At 39.6% G+C, this 27,536-nt stretch overlaps 3 protein-coding genes across 6 annotated transcripts; 1 reads left to right on the top strand and 2 right to left on the bottom strand.

Moving 5' to 3' along the window:
- Positions 1–758: 758 nt before the first annotated feature.
- Positions 759–4,758, bottom strand: c1qtnf2 (C1q and TNF related 2). 2 transcript variants are annotated; one of them, XM_037540699.1, is made up of 3 exons: positions 3,877–4,758; positions 3,342–3,604; positions 759–1,462 (listed from the first exon to the last, which is right to left on the bottom strand). In XM_037540699.1, exons 1-3 carry the CDS (start codon positions 3,990–3,992, stop codon positions 825–827), a joined length of 1,017 nt encoding a protein of 338 aa, XP_037396596.1. In that variant the 5' UTR covers positions 3,993–4,758; the 3' UTR covers positions 759–824. The 2 variants fall into 2 exon arrangements, with proteins under 2 accessions (XP_037396596.1, XP_017547491.1); XM_017692002.2 differs by having other exon boundaries at positions 3,881–4,758.
- Positions 4,759–4,983: 225 nt separating this feature from the next.
- slu7 (SLU7 homolog, splicing factor) lies at positions 4,984–15,037 on the bottom strand. 3 transcript variants are annotated; one of them, XM_017692000.1, is made up of 15 exons: positions 14,981–15,037; positions 13,719–13,894; positions 12,359–12,512; positions 12,177–12,257; positions 11,616–11,780; positions 11,418–11,486; positions 10,802–10,933; positions 10,150–10,247; positions 9,966–10,033; positions 9,479–9,618; positions 9,179–9,340; positions 8,122–8,226; positions 7,894–7,965; positions 7,612–7,722; positions 4,984–6,208 (listed from the first exon to the last, which is right to left on the bottom strand). In XM_017692000.1, exons 2-15 carry the CDS (start codon positions 13,871–13,873, stop codon positions 6,029–6,031), a joined length of 1,692 nt encoding a protein of 563 aa, XP_017547489.1. In that variant the 5' UTR covers positions 13,874–13,894; positions 14,981–15,037; the 3' UTR covers positions 4,984–6,028. The 3 variants fall into 3 exon arrangements, with proteins under 3 accessions (XP_017547489.1, XP_017547488.1, XP_017547487.1); XM_017691999.1 differs by having other exon boundaries at positions 13,719–13,908; positions 14,899–15,018; XM_017691998.1 differs by having other exon boundaries at positions 14,899–15,018.
- A 4,581-nt stretch (positions 15,038–19,618) lies between these two features.
- On the top strand, positions 19,619–27,293 carry si:ch73-43g23.1. The gene is made up of 2 exons (XM_017691997.2): positions 19,619–19,766; positions 20,167–27,293. Exon 2 carries the CDS (start codon positions 20,273–20,275, stop codon positions 27,206–27,208), a length of 6,936 nt encoding a protein of 2,311 aa, XP_017547486.1. The 5' UTR covers positions 19,619–19,766; positions 20,167–20,272; the 3' UTR covers positions 27,209–27,293.
- The last annotated feature ends 243 nt before the right edge of the window (positions 27,294–27,536 follow it).

Genomic DNA, 27,536 nt, shown 5'->3' with positions numbered 1-27,536 from the left:
AGGCAAAAGGGGGTCCAACCCTTACTAGAAAGGTGTAGAGAGGTGTACCTAATAAAGTGGCCAGTGAGTGTACAGCTGTAGCCAATCTAGCATAGTGTTAGCTACATTTTCATCAAAATAATTTTATATTTGTCAATATTTTTTCCTCTCAGGTTACTAGTGCATCATATTTATCTTAGTTTATTATCCCAAAATAAAAGACTGTCTGTCTACATTTAAAATCCGTTTCAGGAGATTAAAAACTATTAAACCTTGTGTGCAGATCTGAGGATGGACCAGCAGTAGCATGACATATATGCTTGCTATCTGTGGCCATGGAATCTTTGAAATGCAAAATGTTCTTTGAGATGTTTGAAGACTTACCTAAAGTTTGTGAATAACTGCCTCGTCTGGCAGTAAACTTGGTGTTCAGCCATGATGTGCTGCCTTTCTTTTTGTCGTTGTTAGCCCTGTAGCCTTTAGCATGCTAACTAGTAAGCTAGCAAAGTGATGTGAAGGTGAAAGTTGTATTGCTCAGTCATGTATAAGTGATGGACTAGTTTGCAATGTACACCCTACAAAATTCCATGTTATGGTTTGATATGTGCAGCATTTTAAATCAGTTTATTGCTGGGGCCTTAAAGCAGCTTTATCTGCCATTTTTGTTTAGGTTTTAAAGGGGAAATTGCTTCAGATTGCAATGCCTTATGCTGCCAAAGTTGACACTTGTTCTCTCAATCAATAAACATACACAGATTTGAGGTTTTCATAGAACCATATATCCGAGAACCATTCAGGAACTTTTATTCTTAAAATTTGCTGTAAATTTCAGGATAAAAATTTCATTAAGACGATCCAGGACTGGCAGTGGTCTGCGCCTGATTTGGAGTCACCAGGTCGGCATAGATCAGAAATCCTGTGAACATACTGTCAGTCCAGAACGGGTCAAAGAAGAGCCCATTCTGCTCAGAGTAGAAGATCTGAAGCCAGACTTGGTCTCCTTTCTGCAGCCGGAGGACTGTAGACCCAGATGCTACATCATGGTTCCCAGTATTAGCATCGAAAGTCTTGATCTTGTATTGTCCGTTGTGAACGAGACCGATTGCCAGATGTTTGTTAGCCAGCGTGATGTCATAGGTGAAGAAGTACACGCCTGGGACGGTGCAGGTAAACTTGCCGCTGCTGGAATTGTAATGACTGCCTTCGTTCATTAGGATGCGATCAAACTGGATGGGCATGCGCTCCTTGGGATAGCTCTTAGTGATTGCTACTGAGAAGGCTGACCGTGCCTGTGTCCCGCAGTCACAGCCACCAGGGACACCGGCCTCACCCATGTCTCCAGCTTCCCCCTTCAGCCCTGCCATCCCAAGCACACCAGCTGACCCTCGCAGCCCCTTTAGACCCCTCAGCCCTGCCCTACCCACAACTCCTTGGCGGCCCTTCAGTCCAGGTTTTCCAGGATTGCCCTGACGCCCTTGCTCCCCTGCAATTAAAACACATTTGAATATTTTTAAACATATTTGTATTCACTCTGTGTGTGTCTGCAGTGTCTTGCAATGCAAGACTCCATGTAGTAAGGCTGCAACTAACTGGCTATTTCTATAATCCAATAATCTATCTATACTTTTATTCACTTAACTGACTAATTGGACCATCAGATCTCGGCAGTTTACTCTTACGTTTGCCTTTTCACAGGGCCTGTCCAAAAAGAAACTCTAGGCCTGGCCGTCCCCTTCCATGTACATACTTTGGTCATGCCAACAAAGTGTGGATATCAAGGTCTCCAGGGTAAAAAAAAAGAACAGACTCATGCAGCATGCAGCCTGTGCATGTACCGCATCTGGCAAGATTGTTATTGGTCCTTTTGTTTGCAGGCCTTTTTTGACTAATATTATTAAATACAATGGCACAATTCAGTTTACAAGGATAACTCTCAATAAGCTCAATTAGGAAATAAATTCATTAAAAAAAGCCTTTTATCTCACACCTGAACATCCCATTGTTTGCTTTGTTGGTCAGACACCTATAAACAAATTCATCCCCTCTGCTGTTTGCCTGTATCTAAAGTCATTTTTGGTAAGAAGCCACTGTTGAGTCCACATCAGTGCAGTTCTTGCCAAAGGCCGCACTAAGGATCCATAGAGGGTACTTTTGAACACCCCATTAAACAGCCAAAATGAAAAATTGGGCACCTTCAGCCTCACATTCTCTGTGTACCTGTGCAATTGTGGGATCACAGAACCACAAGTGCATCAGTTCAGACAGGGCGACAGGCCACCATCATTTAAGGCAAGCAAGCAAGCAAAATTTATTTATATGGCGCTTTTTACAACAGGTGTTGTCACAAAGCAGCTTTACAAAACAATCAGTATTACAGAGAGAAGAGAAAAGAAGAAAGAAAATCTGGGTCCGAGCCCCCATGAGCAAGCCAGCGGCTCTGTCTGTGCGATAAGCAATTTATTGTTACAAAACAATGGGATCAATATCGCCGCCTGAATTTCCTGAAGTATACTACAGTCAGAATGACAGACAGGGTTGAGCATAATACTTTGAAAAAGCAGTGATGGCTGAGAACTGAATACACCATTCTAAATATTTTCAGTAACGTATTCCATTACAATACATAAAAAGTTATTCAGGTATAAAAAGGTATTCAGACCACATTAAGAATACATTTTGATAAGACACAAGGGAGAAACTCAGGATGGCAGTTTACTTTATTCAAGTCTTCTGTTAATATGTTTAATAAAATATCTCCTTATCATTTGAATTAAGTTCTAACATACTTAGCACTGAATATTTATCAGTCTACTCAGGCTTTAGCAAGAATTCAGTGTTTATAAAGAAGCCATTTGTTTAGTTCCTCTTTAGAGTCTAAGGAGTGCCTGCTTAATGCCTTTTGCAGTGTTTAAAACAGTTAATAATTAGGCATTATTAATTTAGCATTTCTTAATTTCTTTTTAAGATGTGTGTTAATAAAGAATACACTCTTAATAAAGATGGTTCTACATGGACCCTTCTTGAATAGTGTTCTAGATAACACTAAAACGGTTCTTCTATTGTTACAAGCTTGTTTCATAACAATAGCAGAAGCCTTTTCAACACATTCCACACAACACATTCTCCATCAATCTGAAAAACCAATGTTTTATGATGCAAAGTACCCTTTAGTCATGCAAAGTGTTCCTTGAGTAATCATGGTCCTACATAGAATAAGTATTCATAAGCATGTTTATGCTTATGAATACTTTTCATGCAATAATCATTAAGTAATCCTAGTCTTATGTAGATCATGTAACTCACAAGTTGCAAACACAAAAGGTCAGCATAATAAAGAACACCAGAAACAGGCCGTTCATCACCTCTATCTCCTTTCTGACCCTTGTCTCCATCCTTGCCATCCTGACCGTCGCTGCCAGGCAAGCCCATACGGCCATTGCTCCCGCTTGGACCTGGAGGTCCGGGACTGCCAGGAGGACCCTGAGGCCCTGGAAGACTACAGACAAGCTGGGATGAATGAATGGTGAAGTTGTGTCCTTTCTTTATGGAGGAGTTCACAGTGAGCGCAGAGGAGAGAGACAGCAGGCATATGGCCAGCAATGGCTGATGCATGATGCAGCCGTGACTGAAAGCAAAGCCAAAGATTTGTTTTGTACAGTGCACAAGAAGACAATCAAGCATTTTAATGTGTGAATACCAGCACTGAGCAATGTATCATACATATAATTTAATAAGCTTTTAATTTGAGAAATGTTGCATTAAAAGCCTTTTAATAACAGCTATTCATGTTGTTGGCAGTCATGCATCTATAATCATTGTCCAATATGGAAAACAATGGATATTTCAAAAATACAGTTTGGTCAGAGATTAGAGGTGAACATTCATTCACAAAGTAACTCACCGAACGTCTCGTTTGGGTGTGACGACAGGCCCTGTTCGCCCTCACAAAAACTGAAACTAGTCGATATTCTGTCTCCTGCATGCAACAGCAGCAGCATCCACCCTGTTTTCATGCGCGCTGCCAGATATTTTCACCATGATGTAACAGGGGAGGGGAATCTGGAAGGTCTGTCCAAATCTAAACTGTTGTAGATCAGATTTGTCTGCTGCCATGCTGTGCTAAAACATGTAGAAGGGCAGCTGGAGGCAAAATGGTGAAAGTGTTACAAACTACAGGAACCTGTTCATTTAGGTAGACTGGTAGCAGGATTTGCTGTACTACTAGAACAAGACATGATATTGCATATAGTTTGAGTAGTTCTACAACTTCTAAATTGCTCATGCATTCAATGTGATTTTGCAGATATCTTTCCACATTTGAGCCTCTGCACACATCTGTTAAACATTGTTCACTCATGAGAAGTGAAAAAAGTGATAAGTTCAGAAACCAATTCCTTGTAGCAGGTCTAGTCATGAAATTTATAGGGGAAAATGTTGGTGATGTTAACATGGAATTCTGGTGCACTCTGAAACTAAAATACAGGTGTAATTGCTGTGGACAAATTTAGTTCACAGAGTGCAGCCAGACATGTCAGATGGTACTTTTTCTAGGTGTTTTTTTGCTTGTTAAAACAATCTTGCTTAGCAAATCAAAAAGGTCAGTATGCATGGAATTTGGCAGACATCTCATTTTGAGATCCCACATCTGTTATAAGCAGCAGCCATTCAACTTGCATTCATTTGCGTTCTGGCTTAGTGCTCACAGATGTATAGTGCTTGGACCCCGATAATTGCCACTTATCATTTGCATTATAATTTGTAGACATAATTTGTAGATGGTTCTACAGATCTCACAGTGGTAACAGGCCACTGAAATTTTTGCCAAAAAATCTTGAAGAACCCCCAAACCTTTTGGAAGAATGTTCTGTGGTCAGATGAGTCCAATGTGGAATTTCCAATAAATTTTGAAATCTTTTGAAAATGTATCTTTTCATGTTCTTTATACCTTATATTTCATTTTGTACAAGGATATGAGAAAAATAAGGAAATAAACAGACAAAATTGTGGAAATCAGAAGGGGCAATTACTTTTTCACAGTACTGTACATATAACACGTAACATGACTGGCAACATATATTGCTGCTGTCAGAAGAAAACATAGTATCTCCATTTTATAATTTGTAGATGGTTGTATAGATCTCACAGTGATTATAGTCCACAGAAAACAATCAATTTAAAAAGCAAACTAAACGAAAACGGATTGTCTTGGTTGCTGAAAATGACTGTTTACACTTTAACCCCTTTTTGTGCCAACTGTTCAAAAGCTTATAAAGAAACAAATCCAACTGTGAGAAAACAAAACCAACTGCTCATGATCCATGGTTTAACTTCAAGTTTCTATAATATCTTGATTCAGCCAAACGAAGCACTATATATCTGTGGGTTGTCTAAACAATAGCTGTGAATTGCTGCTGTGCTGTGTTTGGGGAAGAGGAGGTGTTCTTTCTCAGAAGCTCTGCTTTTTTGAACGAGGCATGATACAGAGTAGCCAATCTGAACACCGCTCACTTACATATATCAGTATTAAAAGCACAAGTTACAAAAACAGCCTGTTTAATTCCAAGAGACAAAGAGAGGTTGAAAAAAAATGGTCATGTGAAAAAATACTACCCTTTTTAGAGTATAAACCCACACAAACTTTATGAGTGGTCCTCAGGGGAGAAAATAAAATATGAAAAATGTGAGATACCGGTCCCTTAAAACGAACCAGCAGTGCAAATCCTTATTCACTGTAACCCTAACAGCACTAAAGAACACAATTTCTGGTTAAAATCTATATATTATTACACAAAAAGAAAATGAGCAATGTATCAAAAACCAATGTTACATTTGGTCATGTGTGCTGTATTTATAGGATTTAATTACAGAGGATTCATAATCATGTATTGCCGAACCAGAACAAACAAGACTTTTCAAAAAGTCAGCAAATGGTTGATGAAGTCCAGTTTTTTGTCCTTACAAAAAAGTGGATGAATCAGCTAGATGACTTATAGCCTGCTGTAGGAGCCAATAGGGCAAAGGACAAAAAGAAAAAATGAGCCGTTCTCCATCACTGGTTGAGGAAGGAGGCCATGGGGTCATCAGGCCGGCTGCGTTTCATACGGAAGGCCTCCATCTCCTCCTCTGTGGGCTCACGCACCTCCTTCAGGCTGTTGTAGGGCCTCTTCCTCTCATCTATCTGCATCATCTCTGCCACCTGCTTCAAGCGCTGGTCCTCTGCAGTCAACGCCTGCCATAAAAAAAGAAACATTTGAGTTTTTAGCATTTACCAAAACCAAGACAGAGAAAATAATTTGCATGAAAGGGGAATTTTACTGATTAACTAAACAAAAAAAAAAAAAAAAAAACCTAAAAAATGCCAAAGACAAAGTCATTAAGTATAGTTTACTCGAGTAAGAACTGTTCACACAGTGGTGGTGATATGAACCAGACATGAACCAGACTATTTTATCATCATCAGCATTACATTTAAAAACTAAGGCTCACTGGTGGTTTTGAATGGTAAGCAAAATGGCTTTATTTGTGTTGTAGACATGGTGAATCCTGGTTCCTATCACCACCACTGTTGGCTCTAGAATGGACCGTTTCACACCAAACCACTCTGACTCTGTTTACATCTCAACCAGTGATCTATGCATCCTGTGTGACCAAACTAGACAGCATCAAGTGTCAGGGACACTGATCTAATCACTCAAATGACCTTTGCAGGTGGTCATGCAGGCAAACGACCACATTTCTAGTGTAAACACTAAAGCATCTCAATGCATCTTCAACAGCTTCAAATGATCACCCTAATAAGCTGCCTCATCACCACAGAGACGAAAGCAGCTGTACGGCTTAAATTTTAGTCTTTTCTCCAATTGGTTTGAGTTGTGTTAACAATCCATGTGATCTAATGGTTTATAACAGTCCTTACAGGATTCACAGTGAGAGGCTGACATGGTAAATGTTCACTGAACCCTTTCTCCCATAAAATCTGATCACAAGAGGCGAGTAGAAATTGATTAGAGACTTATGGAAACACCAGCTGTAAATGACTTCATGTCTTGCTGTCCTATTATGATCAGATGTTAACACCAAGCGTGAACAGGGCCACGGACGTATGGTGCTGTGTATTTGCCCCCCCTCCTGATTTCTTCCATGTTTGCAGATTTGCCACACCTAGATCTAGGTTAAAGCCACCGCTAAGAGAAGTGTAAATGCTCATCTCACGTTTGGCAAAAAAAACCTTGATGACTCCTCCGCCCTGCCACAAGACTTTTGGAAGAATGTTCAGGGGACTGATGAGTCCATGGATTGGGATTTTTTGGGAAACCCTGGTACATCTGGCATAAAGCTAACAAAGCATTTCTCCGCAATACCAAACATTCTTCCTTGAATAAATTAAATTATCTTTTTAAAATGCCTTCATGCCCTCCTTCTTTACACCTTATACTACATTTTGTACAACGATCTGAAAAAACAGATTTAAGATATATAGTTACAAACAGAGGACATCAGAAGGGGCAAATACTTTTTCACAGCACTGTACATACAAGATGTAACAGAACATAACGTAACTGGAAACACGGTCAAGAAAACAGAACACACAGCAACACAAAATCTAAAAGGTACAACTGTATGGAAAAGCACCCTTTTCAGCTTCTCCTTCTTCTTTGATTCATCTTCCTCGTCGCTGCTGTCTGCATCCTTCTTCTTGTGTTTCTTGCTCTTCTTCTTTTCCTTCATCTTTTCTTGGTGCATCTGTGGTGAAACACCATGAACATCATACTGACAGTTAGCAGTTCTCTATGAAAGTTATCCAACAGGATCAGAGAGAGCAGAGTTGATTTAATTCACACAACTGAGGATGGAAAAAGAAAGAGCAGATAAAGAGATAAAGATAAAGAGATGAGACTCAGCTTGACTGTTTACCTCTAGAAGCGTCTTTGGAGCCTCCTCTTCTGCATCGTCTAAGCCCTCCTCAAACGGAACACACGTTGAGTTCTGAAAAAGTAAACACGTTTTCTCCTGTCTGATTTTATCAGTGCAAACTGATTTGACAAAATTACCCAAGAGACAATAAACTGCTTTATATTCATACAAATATATATAGAAATTTCAGGTTAAATTCAGGCAATGTACCATAATGTGCAAACTCACCCCTGTTTTCTTGCCAGCCTCTCCAGTGCAGTAACTCTGTTTGACCAGCAAATGGCAGCATTTGTATCCCCAACTGCCATCTTTCCAGTAAGAGCCCCAGATGCACTGAAAAACAAGATTTATAAAGAATTTCCTCATTTATGTGTTGATGTCATCTGGAAAATACCAACATGGTAACTTCATAGGAGGAAAAAAAAAGCAACATCCACAACAATTAGGTTATTCTTACGAACTTGACAAATACTGGGACTTGAAAAATGAAATGAGAAAGTTTAATTTATGAATACACAAATAATGATTCCTGGTTGAATAATGAAAAATAAACTTAAATTATTTAGATTTTTAGTATAATTTTCCTATTGGCCAAATTCCTATAGCTGCAACACAGTAAACACTGAAAATAAATCTTAACGCTTCCCCCCAGAAACTTTTTTTAAAGTGCCAGTCTACAAGTTTTAATTGTCCTTAATATTTGATTCATGTTTAAATTATTACTATATATTTCCTACAAAACATATGATAAATATATACAAACAAAATACATTTTCTCCCATTGCTGCAACACTTTGAAAGCCACTGGACTTTTCTTTGTACTTGTGCCATGTAATATTTCATTATTTTTATTATTTTATTGCTTGCAAAGAAAATGTTTGAGATTTGACAGTTAAAAGTTTTACTAGTTCTGTGTAATATGAAAAAGGCAACAAACAAAAATGATCAATACTATTCTCAGAAATGAGAAACAGAAATGTGGGTGAATTGTGATAATGAGACCTGGGGTCAATAAATAGCAAAAAAAAAAAAAAAAAAAACAGACTACCTTTTGCTGCAACATAAGCTGCAGCGCAACTGTGCACATACTAAACTGCCTGAATATTTTTTATCTGCATGATGATGGGCACTCAAATATTTATGAACATGGTTTTGTGAGAGTGACTCATCTGGTCACGTAATGTAAAGAAAACTTTTAAGGGAGCTGGGATTTTTATGTTACATTAAAAAAAAAGAAAAATTTTAAATGTGCTTGTTTTTTTTCACAACATCAACAGGCACTTACTGTGTGGTTATTAATAAGAACGTCCTCCTCATATTTTGAGCGAGCCACTGCTTTCTCCTGACCCTTAATGACGGCTCCATGCCGAGAGTATTCCACGTAGTCCTCTGTCTGAGCCAACAGCAGCTCCCGTGGAGGAGCGTCCAGGTGCTCCTGACCTCCATACTACAGGCAGAAGAGAGCAGAGGAGTCACACTTGTGGCCCAAAAGGTGCCAGAATAGTAACGCTTTATCACTTTATGAGGGGAAGAAGGAAAAGAAAAAAAAAAAAAAAGAAGATGAGTGGGCTGCTCTTGGCTGTACCTTCTCCAGGATGCTCTCCTTCTGTTTCTCTTTGAAGTCTTCTTTTTTGACCTTGAAGGACTGATGCAGCAGCTCCAGTTTGGTGGGATCAGCCTGCAGGTGCACGTCTGACCCCCTATCGAATGCCTCCCAGGCAAAGACTGCAGCGACACGCAAAGCAAGAAAGTGGATTTACATGACGTGTGCATAGACGTAAGACCACAAGGGGGAGACAATGATGAAAAGGGACATACAGTCACATTATTAATCAAAAGCTTGGAAACACCTGATTGAGTCCATGTGTCGCCTGGCTAAATGGCATATTATATACATCTCAATAATGTTGTTTTTGTCCATACTGGTTTATGTTGCAGAAAACTCCCAACTGTCTAAACATTTAAACAGAAGTACAGGTGTGTCCAAACCAAAAGGCCATAAGACAGATATATCCTTGTTTGCACCACTTGGAGAGAAAAAAAAAGAAAGAAAGAAGAAAACAGTTGCTTACGCTGGGTCTGTGCCATGGAAATTGTGTCTCCGGTGTAGCGGGCAAAGTTGTCTCCAGCATAACCCACCCTGCCAAAATCAACACAAGCACATGTAAGAACAAATTCATTCACTTACAGATATCATTTTTTTTAAACAAGGAGCTTTCTTTGCATGCAAACAATAAAATGTAGACACAAACTTACTCCTCTGGATTCTTGCCGGTGTTGGAATATGGGTTCTCCCTCATGGCTCGGGTCTTCGGGTCGTAATAAGCTGAGTTTGGGTCCAAGTTTCTCAAGTACTGTAACATATTGACAGCATTAGATTGGAAAAGTCCTGATAAAACAATCTGAATGCTGACCTTTATGTTAAAGGGGCTACCATCTTATGCTGTTAATCTGTTCATGCTTTTAGCAGCAGAGTCCTGCATGAATTTAATACTGTAAATTAAACAACACTGATAATTTTAACAAAGATTTTTGCACTTTATTTATCCTGTGGATCTGATTTAGATGAAACTATATGGAAAGAGGCTGATATAAATTATAAATGTGTAGCAATCAGAATTACAGCAGATATTTTACATTTTAGGGTTTACTTTCTTCAAATGTGACTTCAATTAATAATCAGCACATATTTTTACCACCACTCAGATATTTTTAATATTTGTTATCAAGCTGACAGTCCCTTTAATGCAATAGTTCTTACAGAAGTGCCTTTACCTTCAGTCATAAAATTTCAGAAAAGTCATGTGACATTTAGCTCAGTGTTGATATACTGTGTGAAGCTGTTAAGAAGTTGCAAGTGTCAGTCAGCAACTTCTAAAGAGAAACATTCTGTAACGCAGCCACTTACCTTAGCAATGTCCTCCCTGATCCTCAGATTCCTTACAGTGATGCGTCTCTTGGAGTCAAAGTTCTGCCCAGGCATGTCGATGTCATCCGCATATTTATCCTCATCTTCATCCTCGCTGTTGTGCTCTCTCTCCTGGAGAAAGAGAAGCAAAGGAAGAGGATGAACTTGGACCAGGGGTGCACAAACTTTTGCAACTGTATGAAAAAATTAATATCCAGAACGCTTCATGATTGTGATCAGCAGTGATCAAGTCTTGCAGATCAAAAAAGTATTCATAGTAATGTTTTGTGTCAAGAAATGAATACATTATTACAAGTTATTATTTAATACAATGTACTATGTTTTCATCTTGTTTTTGGTCCCAAAACTGTCAATATAGCATCAGTTTACATTACATTGTGTTCAATTTATGACAATTCAATCCACATTATTTCAATATTAGAGAATAAAAGTCATTAATATGACAAATGACTTCAAATACTTGATTGGTAGTATAGGAAACATTTTATAGTGTAAATCCTAATCAGATATACTGTCTTTTATATTTATTCTTTTACAAGATCTTTTATATTAACCTGTCGAAAATGATTAGAGTATGCATTCACAGAGCACTTACTGTTTGATCCATCAGTTTTCCTGTGGCCAACTCCTCTTGTAGCTTCTGGGCTTTCAAAGTGCGCTTAGCCTGTTTTTTTTAAAAACAAAAAGGGGGGGGTGGGGAATGAGTAACATCACCACCTCAACTAGAGCTAAAATGGCCAGTTGCACCTTTGGGTGCAATTTAGTGAAGTAAAAACACAGCCAAAGGACTTGCCAGGTCAACTTTTGAGTACTCCTCAACAATGCGCATATGTTCGTCAGGGTCATAGCCATTCCAGCGGTCTCTCTTCCCATCATAATCCATTGAGAGCTGGATTTGTTGGTGCTCATCTGGAGCAATTCCAGTACCGGAGAACTTGGCCCCAACCTTTCTGGGCCGCTGTGATGAAAAACAGGATTGTCTAGGTTTTAATTCATTGCCCTAAACATCTAAAGCCAATGACGAGGTCCAGATGTACATGACATTCTGCAAGCTCTTTTTGCTTTTTCAAAACAGGAATTTACTCTTGCTTAAAGGAGCCAAAGGTTGTTTTCGCTGCTTAAACAGGACATTTTCTCTGTTTTGTATGTTTGTTCTGTTTGCTGAGCGTAAACCATTCAAACGTGCCCAAAACTAAATAGTGCATCATGGCAGCACACAGCTTTGGTACAAAAAAAAAAAAGTTTCCAAATGTTTCTCATTTGCCTTATTTTAGGTTTACCAATAGCATTTGAGTCCTCACAGCAACAAATTAATACAATACAGGTGTTATGATGATATTATTTATTCCTTTACCTCCAGACAGTCCTTCTTCTGGTGTGTCATGGCTCCACAATTCTCACATGCCCCTTTTCTGTATTTTGTAGCGACAGATTTCTAAAGAAAAAAGGTGGCAAACCGTTAGCATTCAGTCCCCTACCAAAATTGAATTATAGTGGAACAGAATGACTTGACCATGATCACAGGAAGCTGCTTACATCCTGCACTCCTCTCTTATACCAGTCTCCGATAGCTGAGAATTCAGTCTGTTTCTCTGACTGAGGCCTCTGGTGCTTGAGTGTAGGTCTCTTTGAAGGGTCAATGTACCATGGGACAGATGCAATATACTGAGGAATGTGAGGGTTGATATCCCTAAAAACAAAATAGGAAAAAGACCAAATAAGAGCATGAAAAAGACTGTTTTCTTGGTAGTATATCACTTTAAAATGTACATTGTACCAGAAATTGGCTTGAAACTGCATACCAAAATAGGGCTTAAGAGAGATTAGTGTGTCCAAAACTGTAGCATTCGATACAATAAACAACAAAAGGAGACATACAGCATCAGGTTAAAGTTTATGCACAAAAACTGACCACTACTAATTCCCACTGTTCCAGTAGTTCAGAGGGCTGCAGTCAACAGTAGACCTTCTTGACAACAGCACATATGTGATTACACTGTTTATTGTGAACTTAGCAATATGTTAAAGGAACACTTTACTACATCTACTACATCTGTTCCAAACATGCCTTCTTGCCTCCTACAGTGGTGCAACAACAGTTTCGACAATAAGACTGTCTTCTAATGATTTATTTTCAAGGTTTAACAACATCTGCTGTGGGGCGACTACAGCTAATTAAACAACTTTTTTCAAATGGCTGTTTAATATATTTGTGCAATGCATGCTGGATATTGTAGTGAGAGAACAGAGAAAACAGAGTGACAAAAACAGGAAAAGGATACAAAATTGTAAATTTTGTGAAATCGCTGACACCGAGTTATGCAGTACTGCGCTACAATATACAACACAACATGACACACAACACATGAAAGGCCAGTTTTAGGCTGAGATGCCATGTTTAAATAGGTTTTCAGATGCTAAGAGAAAATACAAGCTTGGAGCAGTTGTGGTCAACTAGCTGTAGCACTTTAGTCTGTTAGAGAAGTCCAGCACTCCCTTGAATTCTGTACACAAGAAAGAGAATAGCATGCCAGTAAGCATGTGCTATAGGGCATTAAATTTTGGATGCAACGTCCAAGCCATAGTGCACACTGCCTAGTTAAGGGAAATACTGCAATAATATTATTTTGTTGAGGGCACCGGTAACAATGCCAGATTTTAAAGAAATACTATGAATATATCTTTTGTTTAACATCTCACATACTGCACTGCACTAAATCCAATTACACAGCAGTACTCAGGCTCTCTGCTATGACACATGCAGGTCAGTGTTCTATAAGTACTGACGATGCCCACGATATGCTCAGAACATACTGCAATGTAATTTAGCAATAAAATGTTCTCATACTGTCCAATGACCCATCAAGCAGCAGTTATACTCTGTACATCCACTCACTTTCCCTCTTCGTCCACCTCCGCAGGAGCATTGCCCAGTTTGCGCTGCTCCTCCAGCTCCTTCTTCTTCCTCCAGTCCTCTCTGGTCATTTTCTTGGGCTCCTCCAGGTCCACTATCCCCTCCTGACCCAACTGCTTTTCATCTTCTTTCGTCATTGTTTTTCAGGACACAGGTCTCTACACAGAAGAGACTTCAGCAATGAACCCCAAAGCACCAAAAGACAAACGCAGTTACTTACTGCTGGCTGAGTGTAAAGGTCTATGATAAAAAAAAAAAAAATGTAGGCAATATGGCAAAAGTATAAAACTGCAATAGACACTATTCCATAATATTTATTTTTCAGATCTAGATCAGTTGGACCTGAGAAAATCATCAGAAAACTGTGAATACAATGATTTTTATTCAATATTTGGCATAGTGTGTTGCACTAAATCTAGTTAAATGGGCCTAATTTTGCTCTCTTTATACTGCAACATGCAGTTGCTCAGTGTTGTACAGGTGTAACATAAACGACATGTTCAGAAAGGCATACCGTATTGTATTGTGACAAAACTGACCACAATAATTTTATATACTGTCATATTGCCCAGCTCTAAAAATGAACATACCATAACGTATAAATTGTAACGTATAAACGTATAAAGTGCTCTCGAAAAGGAGGCAGTTTCCGAGATTTCGGTTAGTATAAGCCCGAAATTGAGGTTGCTACTGTGTAGTAAGACCCTGTAAGGCATTTCTCCAAGTACTGTCCTGTTTCAGTACCGCTAAACGCTGATATTAAGTTACACAAAGCATTTCAAACACTGGAGAAATATTTCGTAATAAGTGTGTTCAGTCAGCGATAATGTTAATTATATTTAGCGTAGGAAATGAAATGTACCGTTAATGCGAATGAAAACGCAACGCAGCACAACTCTTACAGTTTTGTCGACGAATGGCTCTTATAAATGATTCGAGACTCAATATTACGGTAAAAAATATGAGATAACAGCTAATGAGACTGAAGCCAGCTAACTATTCACCAACTTCTTGTTCGAATTTTACCGTTCCACCTTAAATCATCCAACAGCGCCTCATCATTTAAGGTGGCACGGGGAAAAAAATTTTTTTTTCTCAACTTTCCCGCGAAATGGAAGAACAAGAGTCGCATCCTGGAGTTGACAACACCCAGTAAATGTACCTGGTCACTGGATGACCGTCTGAAACTCCGAAAAAATGTCAAATTAATCCAAAAACTGCGGGTTTCACACTCGGTTGTTTACCAGCGTATCAGACGCACTTCCTCTCAGCTCCGCGTAGTCGTAGCACACTTCCGGTTAGGCCTAATCTCGAGGCTAAATAAAAGTCCGCGAGGATCCGAGTTTCCGAACTGGAAACTCGCGATTAACGAATTTGCTACTGATAATAAACCAACTCACAATGTGTGCAATCATTTAAATGTATTCATTTGAATTTTATACTCATTTGACAGATTTGGTATCAAGGCTGCTCAGCGCGAAGTCTCCATTTTTTAATACTTGTTATCTCACAGTCCGCGTATTATAATATTATTTAACATTTTCTGCATGTTTTGAATTTGATCATTTCTTCTTCGTAACAAAACACCGGGGAAAAAATACTTTTAATTTGAAATGTATTGCCATTCGTCGCTCCGTGTCGCCCCTGCATGATCTGGAATGGAAACGCGTTAAATCAGAGTTTCTTTCTTTTTTAGTTGCTCGCTGTTAGTTGACAGTAAAAGTATCTTCATACTTGTTCATTTTGTGCCATAGAGTTTTCATATGTGAATATGTATACATATTTCTATGTTAAAAATAATTCGATTTCCATGATTTTGACATTTTAACATTATTTTTAAAAATATAAGTAGAAATCACTAATTGAATTCCAATTTGAAGAGGACAAATTTTAGCTCTTCATTAGACCATGGGCAGGTTTTTAACAGACAAACTGAGAAGACTTACAAAGAAGGACGCATCAGAATAGATTATAATCAAAATGGATTAAAAATAGATTTAGCAAGTTTAACTTTTACACCAGTTACAAATTAGAGCTGAACAGACATGGGACAGGGAACATATGTCAGTAGTCTGCTTTATTTAAATTTTAAAAAATAAATAAAAAGGTGCTAGTTCCTTTAAAATGATTATTGTTCAACTTTCATTCTTTCTCATCTTATCGGACTGCTACAGATAACATTCAATTAAGCTACAGTATTTCTGTTCATTTGTTGTTTATGTGTAAAAACAGGCAAATGTGATACAATTTTAGCATAATCTGCTAAGATCGTGAGCTGTGACATTTTTGTGATCATAATACTTTTTATTTATGTGTAACCCTTTTCACTTTTTCAGAAATGTACAGCTTTACATAGAGATTAAAACAAAACACAGAGGAGATGAAACACTTTAAATACAAAATATGAAAATGAAATCACTGTAAAATAAAATAAAGGAAAAAGTAAAAGAACAGAGGCTTATTTAATATGGTACTTCAGTTATATCCAACTCACTACAACACGTGTCAGGCTCCAGTCTTCGTGGGCCAAAACACTGCAGGCTTGAGCACTGCCTCATTAAACACACCTGATTCAGCTCTTCAGCTTTATAAATGGAATTCAGAGTGTTAGATGAGGGTAAATGCTAATAAATCTCTGCACCACTTTGGCTCAGATGGTCCTCAGTTTGACATGCCCACCTTAAAAGAAGATCAACACATAGAGTTACTTCTTTTTTTGTTTAAATAGCAAGCATTTGCAGTAATACAAAAACTTCTATAACATTAATCAATGCCTGAAATAACATTGAAATAGCAGAGTTGATTATATTTTAGATAAACAACAACGTTTGAATCGTTGGCTTCATCCCCAAAGACAATAAAGCTGCAGCGAAGCACTGAGCAGCACTGGATCAGACACAGCAGAGCTGCTGGAGTTTTTAAACACTAAAAACAACAACAAGAAAACACTAAACACTGTGTCCACTCACTGTCTCCTCTATTAGACACACATACGTTGTTGGTCCACCTTGTAGATGTAAAGTCAGAGATGATAGCTCATCTGTTGCTGCACAGTTTGTGTTGGTTGTTCTCTAGTCCTTCATCAGTGGTCACAGGACACTGCCCACAGGATGCTGCTGGTTGGATATTCTATTCTCAATTAAGCAGTGACACTGAGGTGTTTAAAAACTCCAGCAGCACTGCTGTGTCTGGTCCACTCACACCAGCGCAACACACACTAACACACCACCACCACATCATTGTCACTGCAGTTCTGACCATTGAAGAACAGGGTGAAAGGGTTTTAACAAATTATGCAGAGAAACAGATGGACTACTGTCTGTAATTGTTGAAATACAAAGTGCTACTATATGGTAAGTGGAACTCATGAAATGGGCAATGAGGGTAGAAACAAGGAGCGGGTTTTAAAGACATGGATGAGCAAATATAAGTGAAATAATGTAGGTCCCAGAATTTAGCCTTGTGGGACACCACAAGATGCTGCATTCCACTTAAGATGTATAAGTACCCAATTCAAAATAAAAGTCATGCTCTCTCAGGTAGGATTTGAACTGTTTGAAAAGAAGCATTGAGATCTAAACGATAAACAGGTGGATGGATACTTAGGTTTCTTGCTTCTTAGGGTTTTTTTTTATTTATCACTGCTGTCAGAAGAAAACATCATATCTCCATCTTTGTTGTTTTTCTGTTTTTGACATAATTTGCCTGTTGTGCAGATTTAATGAAGAATGTACTAAAAGAAGCAGCCCAAAATGACTTGGAAAAAACTCTGGTTTCATTAATTTACATTAAAAGTAAAATATGTTTTTTGCTTCTCCTGTAAAGTTATAATTTTGGACATACAAGGGTTTGTTCCGACAGCAGCAAAGTATATATATATATATATGTAATTGTAACCTAAATAAACATATACATCATTCAAAATATTATAAAAGCTTTGCTTATTAAATGAAAATAGAAAGAAGAAAAGGTGCTCTGACACACTCAAAAACAGGATATAAAAACAAATTTGCCACAAATTTGACATATAAATGTTGGAAAAAATTTCTTGTTGCATGATCATGCAATCATTAATAGTTGTCAACAGACATGAATGACAAGCTTGAATTATGGAATGAACAGACAAGAATGGCCCCAGACAAGCAGTAAGAGATAGCATGTATATGTACAGTAAATATTGACACCTGTCCAGACATTTTATATGACTTTCCACAAACTACTTAGTACATCAAAGTAAACAAGTATCATGATTTCTAGGAATTACATTATATTTCAGCTGTACATTTTCAGTTTTATTTTGTTTCCTTTTCATTGATTTGGCCACCATATATTTGTGTACAAAATATTGAGTGGCAACCGAAGACTGTTTTATTTTTGAGATAGTTTTCACATCTGCATATCTGTCAAAAATAGAGTATCTAAATACTGTATGTCAAAGGTTTCGGAATAGAGTTGACCTAGGCCTCATGTTTCTAGCTCGGGGATTTCCTGGGTCCATCTTTGTACACTTTGCTTCACGTAGGCACCAAAATGCTATGATGATTTAGACATTGCATTTATTGTATTGTTGTACTTTTACATTCCAGGTGAGGAACATCATCTTTCAGCACTCACACTACTCTAAACTGCTTTGTACACAAGCAGAATTATATAAAATCACATTATCTCAGCCAAAGGCTTCAAGGACAAAACACTTTGGAGTTGGCTGAAGCTCATTTCTTTACATGATTTAAGTATCATGGCAACAGTAAAGAGAACAAAACTGAGAGGTTTATTTGCATTGGATGACTTGGCCATCAGCTGAGCAGGCTTATTTCTGGAGGCATTGTTAGACAACTAGCTATGGCTTTGGATTTGAGTCAGTAGCCTTGTTTGTACAGTAAAGAATTTGGCTGCATTTTAGAAGTGCTAAGCATTCCTTTCATGTAAGGTTGTAGTTTTTTTAAAGAACATTATGCAAATTTTCCATAGACAGTTGAGGAGCAAGACGGAACAGGGACAAATGACAAATGATGAGTTTTGTTGACTTTCTCATTGAAAATAAGTTGAGAATAGGTTAACACAACCTCTACAACGAACATTTTTTTGCAAATTGAAGTAGACCGTTTCTTGGTATTTGCTGAGTTTGATATACTAGAAATAATGTAACAAAACATAAAAGGTTATGTTAAACCCAATTTGTTAAATCCAGAAAATATGCAATGATTATAATGTGCAGAAGTGTGCTGTGTTAGAGGATGTGTTATAACTTATTCTCAGTCACAAATCAACAAAACATGTAGAACTTTTGCATGTCTGTAAATAGCAGGTCCAAACAGCATCTAAACTGTATGCAACTCTGTGATACATCTAAACTGCATCCATCACGTTATATCAAGTCTGAAAATCAAGCAAATTGTGTAGCTAATAATTGTTCCAGTGCATATTTTCAAGAATAGTTTCACAAAATACATTTTCAAGAATTGTTTCACAAAGTACATGTGTGTGCAAAAGCTGATGTTTATTAGTAGCAATTATCAAAGATTTTAGTTTGATGTCCTCTGTCTTTTAAAGCATAAGCAACTGATCTTTCCTACTAGCTTGGGTCTAATATTAGCAAGGCCCTGTGACTGTGTTAGTCCTGTGTGTCAGATTCCAGCAACATGCTGTATCTGGAGTGGAGCAGCACCTGCTGCTAGCTGTAACACTAGTGTTGAGGTTGGCACAGGCAGTGAGATACAGCCAAACTCTATTAAAATAAATCAGGTCAGGTCCATTAAGTCCTTTTTCCGTGCATGCTTCAGATGAAGGGTGCATTGGCCCCTTGTTTTTTATCATATCCCTCGTTCTTTTTAGCAGTCCTGGTCCATAACTGAAATAGCCAGGCTGCGCAGGAGAAGCTACTTTAGATAGTGATTCTGCTATTGCTGTATGGTGTTAGCTGAAGGGGGCTGGACCTGCCTCAGTGCGGAATGGCCTGACTGGAGGAAGGATCACTGCAGCACACAGGAACGCAAGACCCCCCTGTTGGAACCTCATGGTCAACTCGAGGTACAGTACATATCTGTCTGGTGTGCTATTCCATTCAAAATGGTCTTACGCAATATAGCAGTAAAAACGGCAAGAATATATTCAAATTAATGTGGGTGGCAGTTCTTCATTTCTCACATGTAGTTAACTTTTACTTGCCTTTAGTCATTAGCATTGATGGTTATACAATCTATTTCATTTGGGACCATGGAAAGTTTTGCACAGTTTTATGTCCATTGATAAAACAATAAAATAATAAGTAATTAATTAATACAAACATTTTATTTGTGGAAGTTTTTACTCATCTTCTGCATGTTAACTGAAAAGTGGTAGCACTGATGCAGAAAAATGCTTTATTTTATATATATATATATATATATATATATATATATATATATATAATTTGCTTATATCTCTTCAGGTCTGAAAACCTCCCTCATGTTTTGAATGGCCAAGACGGTGCATAAGTGCATTTCCAAGGAACAAGGCAGTCAAGCACAAGTTAAGAAACGGAACTCTGCAAAGAAATGGAAAGCTGGGTTCTAGAGGGGGACAGCTACTCATTCCTCCGCAGTGCTCCACGCACCTTCAGCCTTCGGCACAGAGACGGGCCCAATCGTGTGGAGATCTTTGACATCACAAGTATTGAGAGCTCTCGTGGTGCTATATCTGAAACGACTTGCCTTTGTGACATTTTTGGGGATGATTGCGAGTCTCCTTCTCTCTCCAGCAGCCCAGCCTCTACAACATTTCTAAAAAGGGATGTGGATGCACATTTTACAGCAGACGATATCAATGATTCATCAGGATCCTATCATACTGCCCATAGCTCAGAGCAGCTGAGTGACACAAGTGATACACTGGAGGACTCAAAAGACTTTTCTAAACAAACAAAGGACTTGCATGCACCTGAGACTAGGGAATCGAGCTCACCACCAACAGATTTAAGTTTATCAAATGATAGAAGTTCAGTTACTTCTGAAAATGGCATATCTTCACCAACCAGAGTAGATGATAGCGGCCTGTCACAGACAAAGAACCACCAAGAGTCTCAGTTGTCTCAAGACAACATCCTAATCCATAAGGATTCATCTGCCCAGCAGCTAGTAATGTCAACATCTGAATTTGGAGACACTGGAGTAACTGATCCATCACCAGAAAAAATCTCTTCTGACCTCTTTTTTGAAACCAGCGCTAACATAGAGCAGAGTGACACTGCCTTATCTGTACAAAGGGACATTATCAACCCACCTATACAGCAAGAAAGCCTATTTTTAGAAAACCCAGTTCACAAAGTTACGTGTGAACCTTCAGAGAGGTCATCACTAGAGAGAACTAGATCAGAAGTTTCTGCTGAGGAGAACAATGTGGCCAGTTACCCTACTGAAGAAGAGACTAAGATCTCTTATCCTGATGTTAGAAATGATCACAGTTCATCTACAGTAAACATTTCAGATGTTCAAGAAACAGATCTGGGCTTGCCTCCTGGAAATATTGACCAGAGTTGTCCATTAACTCCCAGTCCTTTAATAAGGCCTGTAACACCTGCACATGGAGATAATTCTTCTTTATCTGCACACATGGACACAAATATCTCCTCTGAATCTGATGTCACACTAGTAGCAAAAGCTTTAGCAGACTCTCCTGAGGCAATGAGGTTTGAGTCATCTCCTTTACATGAAGATACAGGAGGGCTACCAGTAGAACCTCATACAGTACTGCCACCTACTCTTTCTGCTGAAGAAAACAGTGAATCACATATTTCATTTGCGCCTCAGGATCCAGCTGTTTGTCATGAAACAAGAGAAGTAGTGGTCTCACCTGATCAAAGAAAATACCTCTCAAATACTACATCACCCGAGGTTAGTGAGTGCTTCATGTTTTCTGGTTCTTTGGCGGCCACTCACTGCTCTGAGCCATCAATAGTTATACACTCACCTGTGGGTTACGCCATCAGCCCTTCACCAGAATTTGAGAGAAAGGTGTTTTCATCTGAACCTGAAGATTTACCATCCACACCTGAGATTCCAGAAACTGACTTAACAGCAACACCGACAGATTTCAGAGGTTCTGTTTCCTCACCTGATTCAAAACTATGTCTTACACCTGAGTCAAGGAGCATTACCTCTACACCAGAAATCAGACAAAATTTTCTTACACCTGATTCTATGCCAACAGCTCCTTCCCCTGAACTGAGATCTGCTACCTGTTCCCCAGAAATTAGAACAATAACATGTAGCATTCTTTCCCAAAACTTAAAGTCACCTCAGATTCAGGGGATAACATACAGGATGGTTTCACCCCAGAACAAAGAATTAGAGCTAAATCCTGAAGAAGAGGGAATAAGATGTGCTGAAAGTTCTAATTCAACTACAGATCCCATAAATGAGATTAGAAACCAGACCAGCTCACCCATGTCAAAGTTTTCATCAACACCAGGAAGCATGTCTAGACCATCATCGATGACTTTAAGTATACCAAGAGATGCAACACCTTCTCCTGAAATTAGAGATCAAAGATCACCTGACAGATTTAGTGATCACATACCAGAACCTACAGTCCCAGAACCTTGCATCTCTCTGGGACAGGCAGACAATCGTCAATTAACCAGTGAGGAAGTGGATCTTCCTTCATTTGTGTCAGTAGACAGAGATCAGATTGATAGTTATGAAGAGCCCTTTAGAAGCAGCAGCCTTGTTCTCAATGAATGCAAAGATGCTGCTTCTGTAGCTCTGAGCCAAATTCAGATAATAAAAGATTTGACATCTGAACATTCTGTTGCCAAATTATCTTTACAGATGGAAGAAAGTGGAGAAAAGATGAATGACAACATGTTACAGTTAATAACACATGAAAACCCAAATACCCTAAAGTTATCAACACCTTTTGTAGAGGAAAAATATTTTTTGAAAGGTAATGGCAGCTGCAGTGGAACAGAAATGTTGCAGAGGGAATCAGCAGGTACTGAAAAGCAACTTGGCCTTATGCCTAGGGAAAGCCCCAGTGTTTTCCATAGCAACAATGACAGAAAGTATGACGGGCAACCGTGTAGGAACAAGGGGTGGAGTGAAGAAAGGGTGATACAGGAGGGGGATACATCAGGAAAAGGGGAGGAGAATATAGCAGAGGGTAGTTACAGAGGGGAACAGGTTGAGCTGTCATTCAGGGACAGGAATAGAAAAGGGCCTGCAAGCCCCAGCACTGCTCCCTCAAGCGGAGACCCAAAGTCTGGAATTCCACCTCGCTGTTATTTTGAGTCTCCCCTGACAACTCGGCAGCAACAGAGTCTTCTCAGAGCTCAGGGCACACAGAAAGAGAACAAGAGTGGCCCCAGGAGGGTCCAATCGGCTTTCCAGAGCAAACACAGTAGTGCCAGCCGTCTTGCTTCAGGATGTACCAGTGAAACCTCCAGTATGGGAAGTGAGCTTGATGAGGCTGACAATGAAGTAAAGTGGTTCACGGACGTTGCCTTTACAAGCCTTTCCAGCCCTCAAGGGGATTACTTGGATGTGTACAGCTCAAGCCACAGGTCATCTACAAATGTTTCACAGCCATCTACTGTGGACAGTCCTGGTGCGGCAACATGGATGTCCTACACAGATTTGCATGGCTCAACATTGCATGAAAATGAGGAGCATTTATGTAACATTTCCTCTATTTTGCCACATGGTACCCTGGATCCATCAAAGCGTTTTGAGATGGGTAGTTTTGAATGTGTGGATGTAGCAGTGGAGAGCAAGGAGGAATGCAAAAGGGGAAAGAGGACTGTTCCAAAAAGGCAGATCCAGCTTAAAAGACGCAATCTTGATGAGTCAAAGTCTACTGAGAACGCAAAGAATGTTACGGAATCGTCATCTACACAGAGATGCTCAAGGGACACTCTGCTTCGTCAGCATAGCACCCCCCCAGCAATACAGGAGAATCTATTTGGAGGTGAACCTGACATTCAGAGTAGTCAGAAGATGCTGCAGAAGTCTGCATCCTTCGAAGAAAGCTCAACCAAAGCAAAGATGGCTACCTGCATTATCAAGAGTGTCCTTTCAAAGAAAATGGAGACAAATGATCTCAAGGAATCTTCAATAAGTGAATGTTTAAATCCATCTGAAGATAAAAAGAAACACCCTGAAACTCTTTCTGCAGGACAATCAAGCAATATAGAGACACACTGTTTAAGTTCTAGATTGCCCTCTGAATGCAACCTGTCCTCTGAAGATTTTGCTTGTAGAGAACAGAGAAGCCCTTGCCTTCAGAAGAAGAAACAGGGGCCTAAGGTTCCTCCTAAACCATTCTTCAAAGCCAACTTTCTGCCTACTTACAGTAACTCGGACATAATTGCATTTCAGAGTGAACAGATGCCCAGAATAGTTGATCCTTTTGAAAGCAAAACATCTAAGATACAAACGAATGAAATGATAGAAATGGTACAAGAAACAGCAGAAACTAATAACTTGGGAAGTAAGCACAACAGTAACTCACCACATACTATTGCCAGGAACACAAGTGCTACTGCCACCCGAGCTGTAAGCATAACTGGCAGAACGGCAAATAGGGATTTGGAGGATCCTGCAGCACTGAAAACCTGTAAACAAAAGAGAGGCAGGAGGATGTTCTTGTCAAAGACCCCTGAAATCACTCTTAAGCCATGCACCAATAAGGACAAAAAGAAGTCTTCTCTGAACGTTTCTCTGTCTCCTGATCACTCAACTGAAGAATCTCAATTAGAGGAAACACATGAAGGGCAAAGCGGATTTGAATTAGAGATCAATGTAGAAAATGAAGAAGATAATGAAACCAGCAGGCCAAAATCTGTTATACATAAAGTTAGGGATGTTCGGAAGCTGGTAAAGAACACCTACAATCTGTCCTTCAAAGCCTCAAATGCCACACATTTTGGAGATGAACAGAAAGAAACGCAACCTCAAATTCCTCACACCTTGCAGATTGAATGCAAAGCTATCAGCTGGAAGGACAAGCAAGCATCTGACAATAAAAGGCCCAACTTACAAGAACCACAATCCTTTGACAAAGTGGAAACACATAAGGATTCAGAGATGAGCTGTAATAAGAATATTACAGAAACAACAGACAACAAAAAGATAATGTTCGAATCACAGCAGAAGATGAATGCAGAAGTCTCTGACATGGAAAAATTTGATGTATCTAATCAATGTAACACTTTATCAACATCTGAAAATTGTGAGCAGAGCACAAATCTAGAAGTTCCTCATACACCTACAAGCAAGGAAGTATCAACATTAGTATTTATGCAGGATGCCACATCTAATGCGATGCAGAAGCCATCAAGCCCTGCTTCACCAGATGGGAAGATTATGAGCAGTAGCCACTCAGTGTCCATGCTACTAAAAGAAAAAGGAATGCAAGCTGACATTGGTGTTTGTGATGTCCTAAATGAAGGTACCAGTACTACTCCAAAGCACATCAACAGACTAGAGGTCCCCTTGCAGACTTCTGTATCAGAAGGGGCCTCAAATGAATCACAGAAAGTGAAAGAATGTCTGGAGAAGTCATCCATTGACAGTACCCTACAGGCAAGTCAATGTGTCTCAGTGCTTAGGAACTCTCCAAAGCCTAAGGATCTGAGAATGACTCCCAGTGAAATGCTGACAGACAATCAGATTCAAACAGGTTCAAAGGAAGAAGAGAACACAACTCAGACCACCACCATAACAAAAATGTCTGCTCCTCTTGCAACATCAAACAAGGCAGAGATGAGATCATTTTCTAGCAATACAAAAAGTCACGCGACCACATCAAAAGAGATTGAGTTACCCATACAAGTGAGGTCAATATCCAGTGATAGACCAAAACCCAGCTATAAACAGCCATTAACAGAAACTAGGTCAATATCAAGTGACCTTCCTAAAACAGACATTGCACCAACATCATCTATTTTCAAACAGCAAACACAGTTAAAGAGCGATGTTAAGAAAAATGAGACATCAACAGCAACACCCAGGGAGCAGTTAACTGAGGCTGCACCAAACAACAACAAAAAAATTGCCGTCTCAGCAGTATCAAGCTACAAACCTCCATCTATGCCAACAACCACAGTGTCAGGTTCTGTGCAGAAATCAACAACTTCAGTTGCTACTGGTAGGCAACAGGTATCTACAACTTCAGTGCAAAGTTTCAACAACCGACAGCAACTGAACATGACTGTCAGTCAAGAACAGGTGATTTCAGGCACTTCTTCTGCATCCAGTCATCCAGTCTTGCCAGTAGCATCACAAGGTCATACCTACAAACAGTCTTCAAAAACAGCATCCTTTAACAACCAGTTACTTAAAGAGGACTTCCATTTCCATGCACCAGATGATCCTCCCAGTTATGAAGAACGAGAAAGTTTTAGCCCTTTGCTACTTTCTGATTTGCCCCCAAGAAGGCTGAACCGATACCATCCAACCAACAAACATTCTCCATGCTCCTGCACAGCAGCTTCCCAGCCTCATCTTGGCCATCCCTACCATGGCTCACAAACCCGCACGCCACCAGCCCTACAGTCACCAGGGCAGGTGCTTTCATATCCGAGCGCACCACCGCAGGCCCAGGTCCGTCCTCATCAATGCAGACAAGACAGCCAGCCCTTAATTTTTCCACCAGTCTCACCAAAGACCACAGTACCCCAGGCTCCACCGATGATTCAACCCTTGCACCACTCATATCCCTGCCCTGCTCCAGTCACACAAGCCTTTAGTGATGAACAACAAGCTTCTTCCACTCAGCAGATGGACAGGCATTCAACTAATCGCAGATCACCACAAGCTGCAAGTGGCGCAGCTTATCGGGAGCACAGCCATTCACCCAATATAGCTCTGGATCCCAGATCACAGTTTTTCGGTTCGCATGATTTACCACCAGCTTTTGGCCATGATTATGGAAGTGATGGTCCTGGGGCTGGTAGTGTCTTATACCCAGAAAATGCAAGTGGTCTTGGGTATGGGCAAGGCCCTCGTCGTATACTCCTCGATCCTGAAACTGGAAAGTACTTCTATATTGAAGTACCAGTGCAGCCACTGAGAAAAATGCTGTTTGATCCAGAACTGGGGCAATATGTAGAAGTTCTCATACCACAGCAGGCTATGTCCCATTCTGGTATGTATCCCCCAGCTGCTGCTCCATACCCCTCACTCCATGGTCCCGGGTTATATGCACCACAGTACCTCCCATATGCTGCGCCACCACATCCTCAGTCTGCCCAGCAACCACGGCATCCAGAGACCTCTGTCGCCACTTCACTCCATCAAACCAGCATGGGATATGGAAGCTCAGCAAGCCAGACTGCAAAATCTGAAGCAAAAAACCATCCATCGCTGGATCAGAGTTATTTAGAGAGCATGTATTACATTCCCACTGGGATGAATGCAAGCCCTAATTCTGCACCTTCAGACTGTTACCACAAACCATCACCAAATATGCCTCCCACTGGGGGCAGGAGAGCATGAAATAGTAATACATGTAACATATTTGCTACTGCAGTTCCTGGTGGTAGAGCAGCTTTCTAAGTAAAGTTGGATGACACACCTAAAACCTAGTGAGTTATGTTTTTACTTTGATGTTTCTAGAATTTCACTCTGTTTATGCAGATTTAGTTAATTTCCACTTAAAATCCTCCCAAGATAGTGCATCAAAAGCAGTTTAACTGTGAGGTACCATGATTTGAGATTAAGTGGGACTACAGAACTACAGAACCAGTGTTCCTAATTGAGGCTGTTCGTAGGCCCAAGAAGGTCATCAAGTTGAAAATAAATAAATGCTAGCCTCAATTACAGT

This window comes from Pygocentrus nattereri, chromosome 8 (assembly GCF_015220715.1).
Source record: "Pygocentrus nattereri isolate fPygNat1 chromosome 8, fPygNat1.pri, whole genome shotgun sequence".
Lineage (NCBI taxonomy): Eukaryota > Metazoa > Chordata > Actinopteri > Characiformes > Serrasalmidae > Pygocentrus > Pygocentrus nattereri.
The sequence above is the reverse complement of the archived record's forward strand: the minus strand, read 5'-3'. Positions and strand labels throughout refer to the sequence as shown.

Bases quoted from the DNA above. Each gene is read 5' to 3' on its own strand.
- c1qtnf2 (XM_037540699.1), bottom strand. From the start codon at position 3,992: ATGAAAACAGGGTGGATGCTGCTGCTGTTGCATGCAGGAGACAGAATA. The intron at 3,605-3,876 runs GTTACTTTGTGA...CTTTGCTTTCAG, and splicing joins CCAAACGAGACGTTCGGTGA to TCACGGCTGCATCATGCATC. The intron at 1,463-3,341 runs GTGATGAACGGC...TTTTAATTGCAG, and splicing joins GGGTCAGAAAGGAGATAGAG to GGGAGCAAGGGCGTCAGGGC.
- slu7 (XM_017692000.1), bottom strand. From the start codon at position 13,873: ATGACGAAAGAAGATGAAAAGCAGTTGGGTCAGGAGGGGATAGTGGAC. The intron at 12,258-12,358 runs GTAAGCAGCTTC...TTTTTTCTTTAG, and splicing joins ATAAGAGAGGAGTGCAGGAT to AAATCTGTCGCTACAAAATA. The intron at 10,248-10,801 runs GTAAGTGGCTGC...AATATGTTACAG, and splicing joins TCAGGGAGGACATTGCTAAG to TACTTGAGAAACTTGGACCC.
- si:ch73-43g23.1 (XM_017691997.2), top strand. From the start codon at position 20,273: ATGGAAAGCTGGGTTCTAGAGGGGGACAGCTACTCATTCCTCCGCAGT.